The sequence below is a fragment of the Choloepus didactylus genome, chromosome 13 (genome assembly GCF_015220235.1).
Source record: "Choloepus didactylus isolate mChoDid1 chromosome 13, mChoDid1.pri, whole genome shotgun sequence".
Classification (NCBI taxonomy): Eukaryota; Metazoa; Chordata; class Mammalia; order Pilosa; family Megalonychidae; genus Choloepus; species Choloepus didactylus.
In genome coordinates, this window is record NC_051319.1 from 68,259,330 (window position 1) to 68,279,876 (window position 20,547).

A 20,547-nucleotide genomic window follows, 5' to 3' on the forward strand; every position below is an offset into this window, starting at 1 on the left:
ACTTAGCTTCTCTGGGGCAAACTCTGGGCCTCGTCTCTTAGCTTAGCATCTCCAAACGTCTTTCTGACTACATCTCCAAGTATCTTGGATCTTTGTCGGCTCTTAGCTCTCTTAAGGACTCCAGTAAACCAATCAAGACCCACCCTGAATGGGTGGGGGTCACATCTCCATGGAAATGATCTAATCAAAAGGTCCCACCCACAGTTGGGTGGGTCACATCTCCATGGAAACAACCTAATAAAAAAATTCCACCCACAATAGATCTGCACATACAAGATTGGATTAAAGATCATGGTTTTTCTGGGGTACATAATAGATTCAAACCAGCACAATGTTCAACATCTTTTCATGTGCTTTTTGGCCATTTGATATCTTCTTTGGAGAAATGTCTATTTAAATCTCATGACCACTTTTTTGATTGGGTTGTTAGTGTTCTTGTTGAGTTGTAGGATTTCTTTATAGATTCTGGAAATTAAACCCTTATCAGATATGTAGTTTCCAAATATTTTTTCCCATTCTGTAGTTTATCTTTTTACTTTCATGATGAAATCCTTAGATTCTCAAAAGTTTTTTATTTTGATGAAGTCCCATTTGTCTTTTTGTTGTTGCTTGTGTGGTTTGTGTTTTTAATGGAAGGTCTAAGAAGCCATTGCCTAAACAGAAGGTCCTGAAGATGCTTCCTTATGTTTTCTTCTAGGAGTTTTATAGTCCTGGTTCTTATATTTAAGTCTGATCCATTTTGGAGTTAATTTTTATATATGGTGTGAGATAAGGGTCACCCTTCATTCTTTTGCCTGTGGATATCCAGTTTTCCCAATGCTATTTGTTGAAGAGACTATTCTTTCCCCGTTGTATGGACTAGTCACCCTTTTCAAAAATCAGTTGGCAGTAGATGTGAATCTACTTCTGAACTCTTGATTTGATTCCATTGGTCTGTATTTCTATCCTTGTGTCATTTCTATGCTGTTTTGACGACTAAAGCTTTGCAATAAGTTTTAAAATTGGGAAGGGTGAGTTCTCTAACTTCGTTCTTCAGGTTTTAAGATCCTTTTTGGCTTTTCAAGGCCCCTTACCCTTCCAAATGAAGTTGTTGATTTGCTTTTCCATTTCTGCAAAGAAGGCTTTTGGAATTTTTATTGGTATTGCACTGAATTTGTAAATTGTTTTGGGTAGAATTGACATCTGGACAATATTCAGTCTTCCAATCCATGAGCATCAAATGCCCTTCCATTTATTTAGATCATCTTTGATTTCTTTTAGCATTGTTCTGTAGTTTTCTGAGAACAAGTCCTTTACCATCCTTGGTTAAATTTATTCCTAGATATTTGGGGTTTTTTTTTGCCATTGTAAATGGAATTTTTTTTCTTATTTCCTCCTCAAGATTATTCATTACTAGTTTATAGAAGTGCTACTGATTTTTGCATGTTGATCTTCTACCCCTGACTTTGCTGAGTTCACTTATTAGCTGTAGTAGCTTTGTTGTAGATTTTTTAGTTTCTCTATATAGGATCATGTTGTCTGCAAATAGTGGAAGTTTTACTTCTTTCTTTCTGATTTAGATGCCTTTCATTTGTTTTTCTTGCTTAATTGTTCAAGTTAGAACTTCCAGGGCAGTGTTGGATAACAGTGGTGACATTGGGCATCCTTATCTTGTAGAAGTAGGATAATTTTGAAAACAGTGACAAAGTAACAATGATTTAAAAATAGGAATTCAATTGTAGTGGTTTAAAAATTTTTTTAACTGGAGAAAAAAATAATGTAATAGAAATGAACATTTTGTATAGCAATCTAGTATTAAAACAGTAGTTATTGCTGATGTACAGTGCTCTGGACAAACAGCTTAGGCAACACTTGAATGAATTTTTTCACTTAAAAATGAATTACTGATACTTGCTATTTTTTCTTCAAGGGGTGGTGAGGATCAAAGAGAAATATTGTTTGTAAAAGATCTTTGTTAACTATAGTGAGTGCTGCCATTACAATTGCTAACAATAACAGGTTTGTTGTATTAAATCAATTATTTTTACATGAAGTTAACGTATCTTTTTGTTTCATTTTGTTAAAACTGTTGGTTTTGATGTTTGGTGTGAACGCCTGCATCTTTATATACTGCACCTTTAAACCAGGAGTAGGGTATTTGTTCGTTCTTTCTTTGTAAGGTTATTGCTTCTACATAAAAAATAAATGACAAATGGCAGCAGTAAAAATAATTGAATATTTTTGCAGTGTTTGGATGGGATCTTTTAATTTTTGCTTTTGCCTTTTCCTTTTTTACAATTTTTATTGTAACATTTATACAGCATAAAATTTCCCACTTTAACCACTTTCAGGTTTATTATTAAATGGCATTAGTTAACGTTCACAATGTTGTGCCGCCATTTGCTGTCCATTAACAAAGTCTTTTCATCACTCCAAATAGAAACTCTGCACCTACTAAGCACTAACTCTCCATCTTCTTCCCTGCCTCCATAACCTTTAATAAACTTTGTTCTGTGACTTTGCATATTCTAGGTTATTTCATATAACTGAAATCTAATATTCTGATGTCTTCAAGATTCATCTATGTTGTAGCATGTATCAGAACTTTATTCTGTTTTTACAGCTGAATAATATTCCATTGAGTGCATGTACCACATTTTGTTCATTCATTCATGTTGATGGGCACTTGGGTTGATTCTACCATTTGGCCAGACTGAATAATGCCACTATGAACATTGGTGTGCAAATTTATGTTAGTCCCTGCTTTCATTTCTTTTGGTATATACCTAGAGTGGGATGGCCAGGTCATATGGTAATTCTGTACTTAACTTTCTAAGGAACTGCCAGGATGTTTTCCACAGTGGCTGCACCATTTTACATTCCCACCAACAGTGTATGAGGGTTCTTATTTCTCCGCATCCTCTCTAACACTTGGCTGTTTTACTTTTTCTTTTTTTTCTTTTAAACAGTAGCAATTCTAATGGGTGTGAAGTGGTATCTCATTGTGGTTTTGATTTGTGTTTCCCTGACGGCTGATGATGTTGAGCATCTTTTCATGAGCTTATTGGCCATTTGCTTATCTTTTTTCAAGAAGTGTCTATTCAAGTCCTTTTCCCATGTTTAAAATTAGGTTGTTTGTCTTTTTATTAGTTTTTTACCTTTTCAGAATTGATTATAAAACATTCTTTCATTTCATTTCATTTCATTTTTCTTTCTTTTTTTTTTTTTTTTACAGTGACAGTAAGTTCTTTTCATTAAGTATACCTACGTTCTTTTATGAACAGTTAAGGGGGCAAAAAAGAGGAAGGAGAAAAACAGGAAGAAGAACAGGAAGGGAGGTAGATGACCTCACCATTAGTGGATGTCATTAAACAGATATGAGCTCAAGGAGGTTAACAGCAGAATAGAATTTGACTCTGGTCTTCAGATCTTGTCAAATACCTTTTCCTCTGCAACAGTTAGAGAAAAATGAATGCACTAGTAAGATACAGAAACAGGAACTTGAGTGGGTTATGTCCCCCTCTTGTGGCTTCTTTAATTATTGCCGTTAAAGACAGATTGTTGTATTTTCACAACTGGAAGTTTAAATGAGAATTTAGGACTTGTGTTCCTGGCCACAGATTACCACTTTCCAGTTTAGACAGTTCCTTAAAACAAAGAGTGAAGGATCATGCCTAATATTTCTGTTCTTTTTAGTGAATGGTAATATGTATTAAATTAGTCAGGGATAAGTTCGTAAGATCCCTTATCAACTGATAGTGATATAGTAACACCAGCTGTTAAAAGAAGTCTTTTAAATTAGTTTGCTCTGCCAATTGCATCCTAGCATGTCTGAAAAAATAATTTTATTATGCACAACTCTTCTAATTGAAGTTGTTCTGACTGACAAGCCTCTTTTTCCGGGTGAATTGTTTTCAGAGGTGTCCTTAGAATTATCATAAAACAATTTAGGAAAACAGTTACTGTTCAGTGTACATGGTTATCTGTGTTTGCACGGTGCTATAGTAAATCATCTAGACCATTCCTTGCCTCCAGAAGAATAAAATAGCTCTACTACGTAAAAGAAATAGAAGAATCCTAGGGCTTGAGATATTACCATTTATACCACCAGTTAAGACATTATTCTCAGGCAAAGAGTGTCTGATCACATGCCTGCTCTAGCTAGGAAGGACATGAGGAGGTTTGTGTGCAAAACTTCAGATGACCCTGATACCACTCAGACTTGTAGCAGTGCAGCCATGGTAAGCAACTTGTTTTTGTGTCATTTCTTTTTTTTCCCCAGGAGATTAATGAGACCAGAAGAAAGCATGAAACTCGCTTGGTAGAAGTGGATTCTGGGCGTCAGATTGAGTATGAGTACAAGCTGGCCCAAGCCCTTCATGAGATGAGAGAACAGCATGATGCCCAAGTGAAGCTGTACAAGGAAGAGCTTGAGCAGACTTACCACGCCAAAGTGAGCAGTCTCTTCTGAGGATGTATTTGAATGCTTAAAATCAGTCCTTTACAGTCATCATGAAGAACGTGGCAGAGATGTTTCGTTATTCCCCTAGTCACCATGAATATAGGATTCTTTTTCAAAAGTTTGGTAGACCTTCCTCTGCTGCTATAATTTATAAAATATTATAGAAACATTACACGTGTATTAGTAGGCCATGCAAAAATTCATAAAATCACCAACTAGTTCTTGCTTTACTAGTAAATGATTTTACTTCAATGTGTTAAATGTTATATGATTTTATTAAAAAAGAGTTATTAGTGGAAGGCCCAGGAAATTAGGGTCAAGGGGGTCTTGAAAATAAGTTTCATCGCACGGCCTTGAACTGCTCGTGTTACTTTAAATCATTTTATGAAGGAGTAGTTGGCTGGTGAAAATGAGAGATCTTTTTAAGTGATACATTCAGTTGAGGCATTATCCTAGGCAGTGAAGAAGCTAAAGTAAGGTTTAGGGATATACACTGTGGCCTCAAAGGGTACAGAAGAGGGATGGCATATCTAAAAACATTTGCCTGAAAACATGCAAAATAGAATGGGATATTGTTTCTATTTGAAGAGCTATTTCTGCTTGCCAGAGGAAGATACCAATTTTGATGTGGTTTGAAGTAATCAACAAGCTAGTACTTTCTGCCTATTGCTTTATATTTTGTATTGAATTTGCTAAGCTAGGGATGTGTGATGTTTATTTTGCAACATACATCACCACAGTCAAATTTGTATGGCCCAATCTCCTTATTAGTGGTATTACCTGAGACTTGAAAGATTTAGTGGATGAAGTAATGTAGTAACTTGGTAAAAAACATTGTTAAAGCTCATGTATTAGGAATTGAGTCTAAAAGTTGGACAGGCTTTTTTTCTTAACTTTTTATTTTGAAATAATTTCAAACTTACAGGACAGTTACAAAAATAATATAAACCCCATACAGAGAACTCCAACATACCGCCACCCCCACCAGATACCCAGATCAACCAATTTTAATATTTTGCCACCTTTGCCTCATCATTCTATCAATCCGTCATCCATCCATCTGTATCTATCTAATGATGCATCTGTTTTCTGAAATTTGAAAGTTGTACACATCATACTCCTTGAACACGTAATACTCCATGTATATTGCCTAAGAACAAGGATATTCATTTATGTACTCACCTAAAGTGCAGTTATCAAGTTCAAGAAATTTAGCATTGATATAGAGCTTACAGTGCATATTCCAGTTTTTTCTTATGTTCCAGTATTGTCCCTTTGAGTCTTTTTTCCCTTCATTCTTAGATCCCATCCAGGGTTAAGTATTGCATCTAATTGTCATTATCTCTTTAATTTCTCTTTTTTAAAAAATTTAATTGTGAAAACATATACATAAATCTTAACACCTCAACCCTTTCCAAGCATGCCATTTAGTGGGATTAATCATATTCATAATGTTGCAGAACCTTTTCCACCATCCGTTACTAGCACTTTCCCTTCACACTGAAGAGAAACCCTACACTCATTCTACATTAACTTCCCATTGCCCCCTGCTTCCCACCCTTGGTGACCCGTACTCTAATTTCTTTCTCTGTGAGCTTGCTTTTGGAGAGAAATTTACTTTTGGTAATTCATACCATGTCATCAAATTTCATGATGGTTTTCCTGCATTTCATCAACCAGTTACCAGCAGACGTTTGTTTGAAACACCTTTAGGTGAGTCATGCTTCCTCATTTGTTGGTTGTAATTCACTAGGTAAGACTGACCATGGCTTGCTTTTTCTTTTAGCTTGAGAACGCCAGACTGTCCTCAGAGATGAATACTTCTACTGTCAATAGTGCCAGGGAAGAACTGATGGAAAGTCGTATGAGAATTGAGAGCCTTTCATCTCAGCTTTCTAATCTACAGAAAGAGGTAAGCAAGCATCTTCCCCCAAGAAGAGTCGAAGTTGAACTTGGAGGCCACCTCCACCACAGTCATCTACATGCTTTGCCCTGCCTAATGGTACTCCTGTCTCTATTTGCCAGAGATGATGGATGGTATTGTCCTGTGCATTGGTTTTCATAGTGTTTTCACCAGAGTTTTCGTGTTGTGTTGCATAAACATCCTCTGAGTCAATATTATTTTTCCTAATTAATCAAATAGAGCTAAGGGACTTGCATTTTGGGACGCAGCCTGCTAGTTCAGTCACTGGCCTTACCTTTGGACCCAGGTGTTCTTACTATCCAACAGTCTCATCTCCAGAGTGCTGTTCCCATCACACTCCTTTTATTTTTACCACATTTGAAAACCATAAGAAAAACATGCAAAAATTCCTTGTAGGTGGTGAATACTTTGTGTTTTTAGACAAATTCTCTTAGTGTTTAAGCTACATAGTAATTAGGATCTTGGGAAGTAGCATTAATTTGTATGCTAAGAATTTGATGACTCATTACTTGTCACCTAGGAGTACTAATGAATTACTGAGTCTAAAGACTGGGTGCCTACAAATATATGATGGTGTGCTCTAGGTGCAACTTATGCATACATGGACATTGCTCGAAATCAGTTTTCAATCTAAGGGCAGTGTTGATACGGACACGAAGTTTATATACAACCATATAAGTATTCAACAAAATGCTTTAATAATTTACCACTCACCTGAATTCCTTAGGAAGTGGCTTCATCTTCTGTTTTCCTGAAGGGAGGAAATTTTTTTTTTTTTTTAACTTGCCACATTATGATAAAATTTGTTTTTACTCTTGTTGATACTTTCCTTTTTTCCTTCCTTTTTATTTTTCATTTGTCTTTTTTTTTAAGTAAAATCTTTTCTAATTATAAAGCTGAAGACGTATTTATTGTAGGAATTTAGAAAAAACATAAAATGAGTTACATAAAATAGGGTAATATAAAAAAAATTTAAGATAGAGGCTAAATTTTACATTGCCTATAATGTGCTTATTATTCACAATATTTGTTTTTAAATTACTTGAAACCTAGTTTGTCCTGATGGTAAATTTTAAGTTTTCATGTAACAGTAGAGCTGGAAGGACCTTTGAGTGCATTCAGTGACCCCAAGACCTAGATGAGTGCAATGACTTGTTCAGAGGCTTCAGGCTGATAAATGAATTTTGTTTCTTTCCCTTTATACATCACAGTCTTCAAAGATTTTCTTTAAGAATTTAACAAATAACCTTTATTTCCACTGTACTCTCTTAACGGGTACCTTTCTAAAAGTGGGCCTCTCTATTCTTACTATTAGTTGACATTTACTACTTTTCTCCGTTTAATAAATCATGTTCTAGTTATTGCCTGTCCCTCAACTTTACTTTTCTCTACTTTTTACATTGGCTATTGCTTAACCCACTTGACTATACTTGATACAGATATTTTTCCACTTGGCTATACTTGGTACAGATGTTTTTCCTTGAGGTTAATCTTCATTTTACAGATGAGGCTCCTGAGACATGCCTATGGTCAAATAGAATAGACAATGAAACGATTTTGTAGCTGTGTTTTCTGATGCCAAGTTTATAGGCTGTTTCACTGTTTCTCCTTGCAGGTTTTCTTATTACTGTCAGGTTAGTGGTTTTTAAATGATGTTAAGCAGAGCCTTGAGGCTTTCCAGGAGCTAAAACCTTAGAAGTAGGAAAGAAAGCACTCCCCGGAACCAGAATAGTTTTTAATTTTGGGGGGGAGGTGGGGAGGTGTTCTTTCATCTAATCATTACTTGTAACAGGTTTTATGGTAAGTCATTATTTTGAGACGCTTTTTCATTAGTTGTTAAGTTTTAGCCTTAAAAATGTCAAAAAGAAAGAAAAACCTTCCTCTTTTAATATTTTTCCATTTGTATGACTTAATAGTGTCTGCTTACCAGTTTCATCATGCTGCTTGTTAAGCAATAAGAATTTCCTTTTGGTTATATGACTGATTCCACCTTGTTCCCCATTCTGTTTTCTAACTTTCACATGTGAAATAAGTTGAAGAGGTTGAAGAGGATGCTTTTGAACTTACATTATTTTTTTTCTTGCGGAGAGAAGAAAGTTTAAGAAGCATGAATGGGAAAAAAAAATTTCTCAGTTTATAGCATTGTGTTTTTTGTTTTTGTTTTTTTGTTTTGTTTTGTTTTGTTTTTGTTTTGCAAATGCAGTTAAATGCAAGCTTTCTTAGGCCGGGGACTATGTTTAGTAGCACCCTGAAGACCATTATCTGCTTCTGATAGAATGTCAGCTGCTACTCTTTGATTTTAATCAATTAATTGATTGCTTATTTTAAAAATAACATTTTTGTGGGGGATAATTTTAGATTTACAGAGAAGTTCAAAGATAGTATAGATAATTCCTGTATATATCCCTCACCCTTCACCCGGTTTCCTCATTGCTGACATCTTACGTTCCTATGGTACATTTGTCAGAACTGTGAAACCAACATTAGTGTATTACTATTAACTAGACTCCAGAGGATTTGGATTTCACTAGTTTTCTATTAATATCCTCATTCTCTGTCAGGGTACCACATTTCCCCCTTGTCTCCTCTGGTCTGTGACCATTTTCAGTCTTTCTTTGTTTTTCATGACCTTTACAGTCTTGAGGAGGACTGGCCAGGTATCCAGTAGAGTGTTTCCCAATCTGGGCTTGTCTGGTGTTGCTCTCATGATTAGACAGAGGCTATGGGTTTTTGGAAAGTATATCACATAGTTGAAGTACCCTACTTATCTCGTCATATTAGGGGTACATGTTACCCACATGGCATCACTGGTGATACTAACCTTCATCATTGGTTACAATAGTGTTTGCCAAGTTTTTCCACTGTAAAGTTACTGTTTTTCCCGTTCCATGCTCTGATCTTTGGAAGCAATTTACAAAGTCTAGCCCACCCTCAAGATAGGGAGAGAATTAAGGTCTTCATCTTGAAAGGGAGTATTTACATTTATTAAATGGAATTCTTTTGTAAAGATTTTGCTCTTCCCCATTTATTCATTCACTCATTTTTTCAGTATGGATTTATGGATATTAATTTTGATGTTGGTACTGTATTATTTATTTTGTTGCTCAAATTGTTTCTGCTTTACCATTGAGAGTTCTTTCAGGTTGGCTCCTGTGTCCCTTTGTTTTTTGAGCACTTCCTTATTTTCTGGTACTACAGTTTGCTCTGAGCTCTTATGTTTTCTCTGCTCCGACCTAGAATCAGCAATTTCTCCAAGGAGCCTTCTTTCTTTTTATTGGAGAATAGCGTATAGAAATTAAGATCTGGGCACTGAGTGTGCTTGTTGCTACTGGGGTGTCATTGCTTCTTGGCTTTTCTAGTTGACAGAGCTGGGTAGTATATGTATGTATGTATGCTAACCTATGTATATACATGTTTAAATAAATATTTCTTTATGTGTATGGATTTATATTAAGCTAATCTTGATTTCATACAAATGTTTCTGAGTCTATGCCAGTAGTACCACAAGGTTCATTCTAGCTTTCCTTTCTTCCTTAGCTATAACCTTTGTCTCTAAGAGTGAGAAACCTGGTTTCCAAACCATCCATTTACTTATCTGTTCATCTCCAATATATGTGTTAAGCAATTTCAAAATCAACCCATACTCCCATGAGAAATAAATCTACTAATAACAGTGCAGTGTTTATTATATTGCACAGTTCCTTGTTTTAAAACTTTATTTTGAAATAATTTCAAATTTAAAGGGCAATTGTATAAATAATACAAAACCCATACAAAAGAACTCCAACATACCCCCACTCAGATTAACCAGATCCACCAACTTGTAACATTTTGCCACAATTGCCATATCATTCTATCCATTTGGCCATCCGTTTATCTATCTGGCTATCTATCCATTTAACTACCAGTTTTCCAAACATTTAGGAGTTGGTTGTACAATTCTGTTTTTATCTCTAGCCCTGCAGATTTACTGTTTGCACCGTAGGTGCCCTTTCTCTCTTGCTCTGATGCAGCTACTTATGATTCTAAGGACTAAGCTTTCCACCAGTCTTTTTGAATTGTTTACACTTGTCATTTTCTGAGGCTGCTGAGATGAATTCTGTCAAGGGGAGACTCAGAAGAATAACTATCCTGTGAGCCAGAAAGGTTTCTGAATGAACTTTTTGGTGTGGTTGCTTATCTTTTTATAGCAAATGTTAAATTTCTATATTTAAAACAACATTTTACAAACTACACCATGTTATATACCCTTTATGTCCTAATCATTGGGCTTCAGCATTGAGATGACACAGCAATCACAAAGAGTAATGTGTAATGACTTCCACATAGTAGCCAGAATCCCTTTCCTTTGATTTCTGAATATTCCCCAGCATACTTGCACCCACCCTTAGGCTTCTTTTGTCAATGAATTTCCTTTTTTTTTTTTTTTTTTAGTTCTTTGCTTTTGTTAATTTATGCTTTTGAAGTAAAAACAAGGGGAACCTGAGTTGACTTCCCAAAACTACAGCTTAAAAATTTATTTTATTTGGCCAATGTGGAAAAATTATATGTACACTTAACATTTGGAGAATATTTCTTTTTTTAGTCTTTTAAAGCCCAACACTTTCCTGGGAACTGTTTTGTATTTGAGGAATTTTGAGTTAGAGATTCTATAGGGTTCTCTTTGTTTTCCAGTCCAATAAAAGGTTTAAATTAGCTGCCTTGTGCTAATGTTGGAATGATCCTAGAAAATACTAATATGTTTCCTTGAATCTGAAGTCTAGAGCATGTTTGGAAAGGATTCAAGAGTTGGAGGACTTGCTTGCTAAAGAAAGAGACAACTCTCGTCGCATGCTGTCTGACAAAGAGAGAGAGATGGCAGAAATACGGGATCAGATGCAACAACAGCTGAATGATTATGAACAACTTCTTGATGTAAAGTTAGCTCTGGACATGGAAATCAGTGCTTATAGGAAACTCTTAGAAGGAGAAGAAGAGAGGTAAGGAACTTATATGTTGCCCTATACTAATAGTCTACTTTTTGCCTTACCACTTTCATTTAAAGAAAAGTAGTTTTTAAAAGAACATGTAAGGCAGTTTTTAATGTTTTCTCTGTCAATTCTTCTTTTTTTCCCTGTCATTTCTTCTTAAACCTATGTAGAGGTAGTAATGGATCATATTCTACCTCTACAACCTAAAATGTTGCTCAAGCAGTTTTATTATGGTATTATTTTAAAGGCTAGACTGCATCAGGATGGAGTCTCTCCTTTGAGATTTTAAATGTTTTGGTAATTTGCTATGTTGTAAAATACCAAATTTGGCTGAAAGAGTCTTTATCCTTACACTTATTCTGCAAATCTGGTTATTGTATAAATCCTTGTAATGCTTATTCTCAGAGAAATGTTCAAAAGGAAAGTGACTAATATAGTATAAAAAAGCCAATCAGTTTCAATATTATGTTAACTGTGATTTTAATTTTGTGAAAAGAACACATAGGTATGAAAAGAGAAAAAAGTTTGCTGAATGTAACAGTAGTTGTGGTAGGGTAGTGATAGTTGGGATGATTTTGCCCCCTTGTGTTTTCCAAACTTCTTGCATTAGGTTATATTACTTTTATTCCCAGGAAGAACATTCAAAATTTTTTTTTTTTTTAGATTGTTGATGGTAGTCATTCTAGCATAAATGAGTTTATGCTAGAATGTTTATCAGTTAAGGTGGTAGCAGCTTTGACAGATTTTCAGTAGTGTTTTGCTTTAGAAATGTAGTACAAGATAATAATATGCTTTTTGTTTGTTTTTAGGTGGAAAAGGTCTATGTGTTTCATAACAGAATGTTTTATTTTTTCCCATATAGGTTGAAGCTCTCTCCAAGCCCTTCTTCTCGTGTGACGGTATCACGAGCATCCTCAAGTCGCAGTGTTCGTACAACTAGAGGAAAGCGGAAGAGAGTTGATGTGGAAGAATCTGAGGCAAGCAGTAGTGTTAGCATCTCTCATTCCGCTTCAGCTACTGGGAATGTTTGCATTGAAGAGATAGATGTTGATGGGAAATTTATCCGCTTGAAGAACACTTCTGAACAGGTATAAAAAAAAAATTTTTTTTTCCCAAAAAGCTTTTGCTGATTAGTGGTTGATCTTTGAACTGTGAGAACTTCTGAGCCTTTATTACCTTTATTTGGATTCAGCAGTCTTTGTAGAAAAAGGGTTTCCTTCTTTATAACTTAAATTCATGAAGCAAGGTCTAAATTAAAATAGGAGGGTGAGGAGGAGTATCTTTGGTAATTTAAAGATTTTATTCATTAGCCCTTCTTTACTGAGCCAGGGCTGTTTTTCCACACTTGGTCATTTTGTCACAGTATTCTTTCCAAGAATTAATTATTATTATTCTTTGCCCTAGTCAGGTTTGTGGAAAAAATTGGAGTGGGTGGGTAAAATCGGAGGGTATTCTATCACAGCCATTAATTTAATATAAACTTTAGGAAAGGAATATGGGCTGAGATTCAGATATATGCAGGGAGTATTTTTCTCTAAATAAATGAGTGAATGAAAACTAATGAAGCCCTCTCTTGAAATATATTTGTTTAATAGTAAAGATAAAATATTCTTGGCAGGGAATTCTGGAGTATGTAGCCATGGCTATCAAGAGCTTAGTACTGAAGGTCCTCCCTGGCCAGGCCTCACTGAGCTCGTTGAAGGGCTGTGAGGCAATGCTAAAGGAAAGCAAGATCTGGGCTTGTAGAGTAGGGCAGTGGGATGGATGTCACTGAAGTGTATTGTTCAGGGTCTGCCAAATATGGCTTAGGAAAATCACTCGTTTTCTCACTAGAGTTATTAAAAATTATCTTGTACATGGATGCATAAATAGTTTCGATGGGCAAAGGAGCACTAGCAGTTGTGATATTAAAGAGGTTAGGCCGCGAACTGAGTAATCTCTACACCCCTATTATTGCATAGGCATAGCAGCTCTATGTGGAGCTGTTCTGGAACTGACTCTTGGCCTGGTTTATTCTTACCATTGAGGTAGAGGTGGATATTTATTAGTGGAACTCTTTGTTTTAATATCCTGCACATTCCCGTAGATATTAGGTAGTTCTGGGCAGCTTTGAGGACAAAGTTGATTGCTATCACCTAGGACAGGCTGATATTGTATCATTGACCCTGTAGAGCCCATTATTCTTCAAGGTAAGAAAGCTATATTTGTGTGCAGGTGGTACAAATGGAGACGATAAAGGATTTTTCTTCTATTTCTAAACTTTTGTGTTTAGATTTTAAAAGCTTAAAGCAACCAAATATTGGATGTTTATAATTGGGATTTTGATAGCTAGATTGTATTGTAAATTTGAATGACCCATGTGATCTAGCGGTGAATATGATCATTTCATTTGATTCACATCATTTTTCTTCCAGTTTTGTCCCCCTTGAAATTAAGTTCCTTAATAATTAATTAACTGCAGCAATATAGAAGTTATTGTTTTACTGAATGACAAAACCGTCTTTTCTTTTTATAGTAGGAAAGCATGAATCATGGGAAGACAACCATAAAGCTGTTTTCAGTTTGACTGCCTATATGGATACATTTATTCAATTATTCCATAACGTTCTCTGTGTTTGAAAGGTGACCTTGTTTTATTTTGTTCTGTGAATAGGATCAACCAATGGGAGGTTGGGAAATGATCAGAAAAATAGGAGACACATCAGTCACTTACAAATATACCTCAAGATATGTGCTGAAGGCAGGCCAGACTGTTACAGTAAGTGAATTTAGTCATCATTTAGCTTCTTTGTTACAGCTAACAGATAAAGTAGTTTAAAATATTTTGGCCTTAAGGAGAAGCATTTTAGAAGTGGGCATTTTACAAGTACTATTAAAGATTGAGAAACATTATCCTACTAAGAGTGGTAATTTTCTATTAATATAAAGTTAAAAGAGTGACCTTCACCTTCTTTTTTATTTTGTCTACTCCAATTGATATAAACTAGCGCTCTCTTGACTGATACTTAGAGCCCAGTCTTATTCAGGAGATACTGTGTGGCATCAAGAACTGTTAGGAAGATAATCTGTTAATGCTACCATATGCCTTAAAACAGCAGTTCTCAACCTTGGGTGAGCATCAGGTTCATCTGGGGAGTGTTTGGTGTCCAGGCCCCACCCTGAACTTAGAAAATCACCATCTCTGGGTTTGGGATATGGGCCTATGTTTTGAACAAAAGGTAATAGGCACCCTTGCAAAGAATCACTGCTTTGAAACATAGTATTTTGCAAGAGTAAGGTATGGTTTTTGCTTAGTATTTAAGGTTCTAGATTGGTTATGTGGCTTTCTGACTCTATTTTTAGTTCTAAATCGCTCTGTTGGAGTATTTTAAAATACCACATTTTTAATACTTAATATTATGAGCTTCCGTTTTGGAGAAATATGCTTCATCGATAAAAGATTCCCTTGCTTTTACTTATTGCTAACTAGATTTAGCAAACAATAAAATGTTAACTATGATATAGATTTCAAAGAAGTTACTATTTTCATCCCTAAGGAATAAATGTAGAGGTAACTGTCTCCTTCCTTTTTTGGATCAAACATGTTTTAAATTTTATAATTGATACAGACTTTACTAAAAAAGGCTCAAAATGCAAATTAGAACATCTAAAAGAATGTATATTCAGAGAGCTTGATGTCACTGTAAAAATATCAGATGCTAATTTTGTAAATAATGGGTAAAAAGGAAGAGATCTTATCTTTCGATCCTTTAATAATCATATAGTGAGAGAAAAATTGCTCAGTTGTATTATATGTTTTATGGTAATTGTATAAATAGTGGAAAGAATAATGTTTTAATTCAGAAGATTCAGATTTGAGTATGTACTCTTTTTCTCTAAAGTAATATGAAACCGTTATGCCAGTCATCTGCTTTTTCCACTGGGTATAATTTCTCAGGGACTAAATAAATATATATTGTATGGGTCTGGTGGAACACCCAGTTACCATATAAAATAGTATAATACATTTGTTTTTTTTCCTTCAGTAATTAGCATTAAATGTGATAGATAACTTTTTCTAAACACAGTGGTGATAAGTGATCTTAATTGTACAAGGCAATAACAAACATCAGTTATCAATATAAAAATTATCAGTTGGTTATTTTACATTCTTTTTTATGAACTAAGTCTTTGTGAAGTTTGGTGTGTATTTTACCCATATTGTATATGTTAGTTTGGACTGGCCACAATTTCAAGTCTCACCAAAGCCGCATTTGGCTAGTGGCCACTATATTGAACAACATAGCTCTGAAACTTTTTTTTTAATTATAGGGTAAGATACTTCGTAAGGTTACTGACATTTTATGATGATTATTATTAATTCTAAACCAACATTGATGTAGACTAATGAAAAATATAGCTGGAAATTAGGAAATCACTATCATTCTACTTCGGCATTCCCTGAATTGGAAAGTTAGCCCAGACTCAGTTTCTTTTTTCAGTTTCATCCCAGTAAATGTTCCCTGCCTCTTTCCATTTATAATGCTGGCAGAAGATTAGGACTTTATGATAATCAATAATTCATAGATATTTCTTCCCATTAAAAAATATACCTGCCTATATCATTTCCAGCTTTCCTTTTGCCATTATATATATTGTATGACAATTCATGGATTATAAAACTCAGTTATATTTTCTTTGGTTCATTATAAAAATTCGGGGTTAGTCGTATTATCCCTACAGATGATGAAATTCAGGCTCCTAGAGGTATAATTGTCCAGGATTCAAACCTAGGTCTTTTGACTCACAAGTTTTCTCTACCTGACCCATACCCTTTTGCCAATAAATACATAAAAAGTTTGGCAGAATTTCCATGCGGATGAGAAGGAAAGCATAATTATTTTGTTTTGCCTGTTTCAAAAGCAACTCCATTTCCCCTCAAATAGTGGAAAGAGAGTTTATTCATTTCCTCTCTTCTTTTTGGAGCAATCTCAGACACTCCAGGATATTGTGACACTGTCTCTGTTTGCAGACATACTGGATTCCACAAGCCTATTCTACTGTTTGTTGCAGAAGGTGTGAGAGAAGTTAGTCACCTTTTCAATTCTAGACAGCTAGAAGACACTATTGTCACACAAAAGGATGGCCCATAAAACTCATAGAATAATAGAATGCTCATAATGAGAGGTGAGCCATTCCCCCTATGTGGGTAATTATTTGTTCTTCACAACAATTCCATGCATAATAGGTACCATTATTGCCCCATTTTATGAATTAGGAGAGTAAGGTAACTTGTTCAAGGTCAGCTGGCATATAGAGGAGCTAGAAGTCTTGCCAAAAAACCTTACCCACCTTCCACTGCCATAGAAAGACACCACCACACACAACCCATAATAGTCTTAGAAATACCACCATTCCTAATGTGAATGTAGGCAACTTCGCTCCAGAGTTCTGAGTATCAGCATCTTCATTTATCAGTTGGGGAAGCAGATGCCTTGAGTGTAGCTCTGTGAGTTTTCTTAGTTAATATAGCAAGTCTGAAGCTAGGGCACAGCTTTTAGACTTTTAGAGTCAGTGTTCTTAACAAGATGTTCAAGTCTCATCATTATGTTACTGTTATTGGGATGTGAAAGAGAGCTGGGTTCTGGGTATAATGATTTCCGTTTTTTCCCCTCCAGATATGGGCTGCAAATGCTGGTGTCACCGCCAGTCCTCCCACTGACCTCATCTGGAAGAACCAGAACTCTTGGGGCACTGGCGAAGATGTGAAGGTTATATTAAAAAATTCTCAGGGAGAGGTATGGCCATTTTATCAGTACCACTGCAATGTCAGTTTCACTTGAAAGTTTGTTATGCAAGTATGATTTCTTTTCAAAAGTCAAATTGAAATATGAAGTAACAGATAGCTTAAATCAGACCCAAGGCTGCTGAGTAAATTAAACTGAAATTATCTTCAAATTTTAGGAAATTTCAGTTCTACCTCCACTACATACTGGCTTTTGTGTCTTTGGGCACATTATTTCTCCTTTCTGTCACAGTTTTCTCATTTTAAAATGGGGAAAATAATATTAATGGATTAAGTGAGACAATCCATGGGAAGTGCCTGGATCAGTGCCTCTCATAATCACTCATTAAATCCTTATATTATTAACCTTGTTATGAGCATTAGAGTATGTCTAAAACTCTGTGTTCAAAGATTGTGGGGCATACATCTTGCCAAAAAACCTTACCCACCTTCCACTGCCATAGAAAGACAGCACCACACACACACCCCATTATAGTCTTAGAAACACCACCATTCCTAGTAAAGCAAGCAAAGCATACTTTGAAGCTAGTAAAGCATATCTTAATCCCTATGTTTCCCCCACCTAATTACCTTATTCAGATACCTTACAAAACATCAGTGAACATCTGTTTAGAATTTCAGGGTCCTTTCTTCTTTGTTGCTATTGCCATAGCATGTTGAAGGAGCTTGTATGAGTTCAGAGTGGCCCGTGCCCCCCCACCCCTGCCCCCTTTTCTCCTCTTAGTTGTAATGCTCTTTCTTCATCCCTCTGTCTGCCATAGAGATTTAAGCTGGCCTATAAGGAAGCCATGATTAGGGCTTTGCTCTGACGTTCTTACTGGTTCTGACCTTTTCGCTCAGTCTCTAGGCTGCAGGCCCTGTTGCTTCATACCTTACAACATGAATAGGTATGCACTTCATTCCCTTTCTACTCACACAGAGTACGACATGGGTTATGTAGTCCTCTCTAGCTGGAGTGTAAGCACACTGAAGGCATGTATCTTGGCATCATGTCTGGCAAATGGTAGGCATTAAGTAACTATTCACTGGCTTAAAAAATTAAACATGGACCTTCATTAAAATTAGAAGAAATAAAGTAATAGGATTCATCATGGGAGTCTGAGGTGTTTGAATAAAAAGTCCATCTTGTCCTTACTTCGCTGTAAACATCTGCTGGTGTTTAGACTTCTCTTCCTAGTGAATTCATTGTCTACTGGATGATGAGTGCCCTTGATCTAAGACTGAGATTTGAAATGGAATGGCATCTTATTTTTTCATCATAGTCCTCAGTACAAAGGTGTGAGAGTTTTGGTTGCATTTGGGGAATTCATCTCCAAATAACCTGCTTGGTTCTCAATAGGGGGTAGTTTTCAAATGCCTTGAATAATTCACAAATTTCAAGTTGCTGGATCATCTTCCATCTCTCTGCAGAAACCCTGGCTTGCTACCTGTCTTTTACACTTTGGAATTCTTCCCAGCTTTCATGGGTACTCTCATCCAAGTGCTGAAATAGCTGCTGCTTCTATGCTAGTAGTTACCTGAAATTGGCAGAATATATGTTTCTTTCAAAACATTGTTATGAATGGCTATTTACTCAGATTCAAAAAGTACTGCTATGAAGGGTACATGGCAGATTTAAATAGGCTTTTGTGAGCTGCAGAATCTGTCACATTTTTTTCTGCATGAAAATGTGTTCCAAGTTAGAAACAGTCTTATAGGAGGATATTTGGAATGCAGCATGTTTCAAGTCCCATGAAATAGATACTGTGGCATGTGAACAAAGTAGATATCATGACATGAGTGGGATACATCATAAGACATTTCAATAAGCTAACTGAAGTTCAGGTTTTCCTTCATTATTCAAACCATCGAATATTAGATTATTTAATTGGTTTGTTGTCCATTTATTTAGCAAACTTCTATTGCCTTCTGCTTGCTAGGCTCTGTATTAAGTGACTTCTGTCAGAAACAAGGAGAGAAAGTATCGTGAATTTAATTCTTAATAGGTCCCAGACTTTGTTAGCAACAATTTATAAATACCATTATACAGACCACTTTTCTATAAAATTGTAGGTAAATTGGCTTAAGTCAGTTAAATAACTTAAATAAATTTTATGTAAGTTTTCTTATTGCTGGTGTATTGGAAATGTCAGAAAATCCAATTAAACTGGCTTAAAAGTAATGGAAACTTAGGGATTCCTGTAATCAAAAATTCAGAGGTAGTGAACTTGATCTAGTGGCTCACACAGTGTCACCAAGAATCTGCCTGTTGTCTCTGCTTTCTGGGTTGTCTTCCTTCATGGACACCAACCAGATGGCTGCTGGCTGTTCCTAGAGGTATATCATTCCAGGTTTGCTTTTTAGGAGAAAGAACGTCTTCCCCCTCAGGGTACCCATCCTTGGCTTCACTCATGTTGTACCAACCTGGGACATACATCCACCCCTAAGCCAGTGCATGGAGTCAGGAGGATGGAGTTAAGAGCTTGCACCTTCTTCCGCTCTCCATAGCCAGATTGCACTCAGCTTCCTGTGACAAGGGGGGGGAAATGGGTACCCAAATAAAACTGGGGGCTCTTACCTAGAAATGAGGGAGGAGATGCTGAAAGATTAGAACAGCAAACTTCACTGTAGTAAAATAAGATGTTTTTTAGAAGAGGAAAATGAAAAATAAGGCAGTCTTGGTGCTTTCCAGAATGTATACACACTAAAAATTTTGTTTATGCAAAGAATTACTTATGTATGTAAAGATTTAATAGTTTAACAACTGGCTCCTCCAACAACCAAAAAGAGAAAGCCCTGATTTGTAGTATTTGCTGATTTCTGAGGTGTATATACTTCCACCGTGGCTGATTTCAGGTTACCAATGTGACTTGATTAAATGCAGAGTTGTGAAGGGTGGCTCCAGTGCACTACTGAATAAATTAATGTACTTTTATTGAATGGTGGCAGACCGATAATGTTTTATGTAGGGTAAAACCTGTCATAAAGAGCATTTATATGTGCCTTTAAGGGTACTTGATTAGGCTTAGGTACCTTGCTAGGAGGATTTTTTGGATGAAGATAGGTATCTATTTGTATCTTGACTAATAACAGTTTCCTAGGCTTGTACCTTCCAATATCATTTGGTTCTAAATATATTTGTTCTTTATTTTTCTCTCTAGAGTTTTTGTACCTTATTCATTAGTTTATTCATTTTCCATACAGGCTTTCTGCATCAGGTTGTTTTTTTTTAAATGTTTTCAAATGAAAAGTGTTTAACAGCAGGCTTACATTAAAAGTAGTTATGTTGAAAAAATTCAAAATTAATGAGGTTGGTGAAGGTGCTGTTTTCTAAGCTCATTTGATGCTAATAGTCTTAAGTTACATTGCATGCTTTAAGAGCCAGTGGCTGTGCATAGTGTATGTGCCTGCCACAAGCTGCCAGAAGCTGGAATGTGAGAATTTTATA

The 20,547-nt window shown here is 35.7% G+C and overlaps 1 protein-coding gene across 1 annotated transcript in view; it reads left to right on the forward strand.

The window, feature by feature from the left end:
* LMNB1 (lamin B1) overlaps window positions 1-20,547 on the forward strand; it is a 78,921-nt gene that overhangs the window by 52,889 nt on the left and 5,485 nt on the right. The window contains exons 4-9 of the mRNA XM_037801850.1: window positions 4,262-4,432; window positions 6,228-6,353; window positions 11,124-11,344; window positions 12,198-12,423; window positions 13,989-14,093; window positions 16,993-17,112. Coding sequence (XP_037657778.1) covers window positions 4,262-4,432; window positions 6,228-6,353; window positions 11,124-11,344; window positions 12,198-12,423; window positions 13,989-14,093; window positions 16,993-17,112 — 969 coding nt within the window. The remainder of the gene's footprint in view (window positions 1-4,261; window positions 4,433-6,227; window positions 6,354-11,123; window positions 11,345-12,197; window positions 12,424-13,988; window positions 14,094-16,992; window positions 17,113-20,547) is intronic.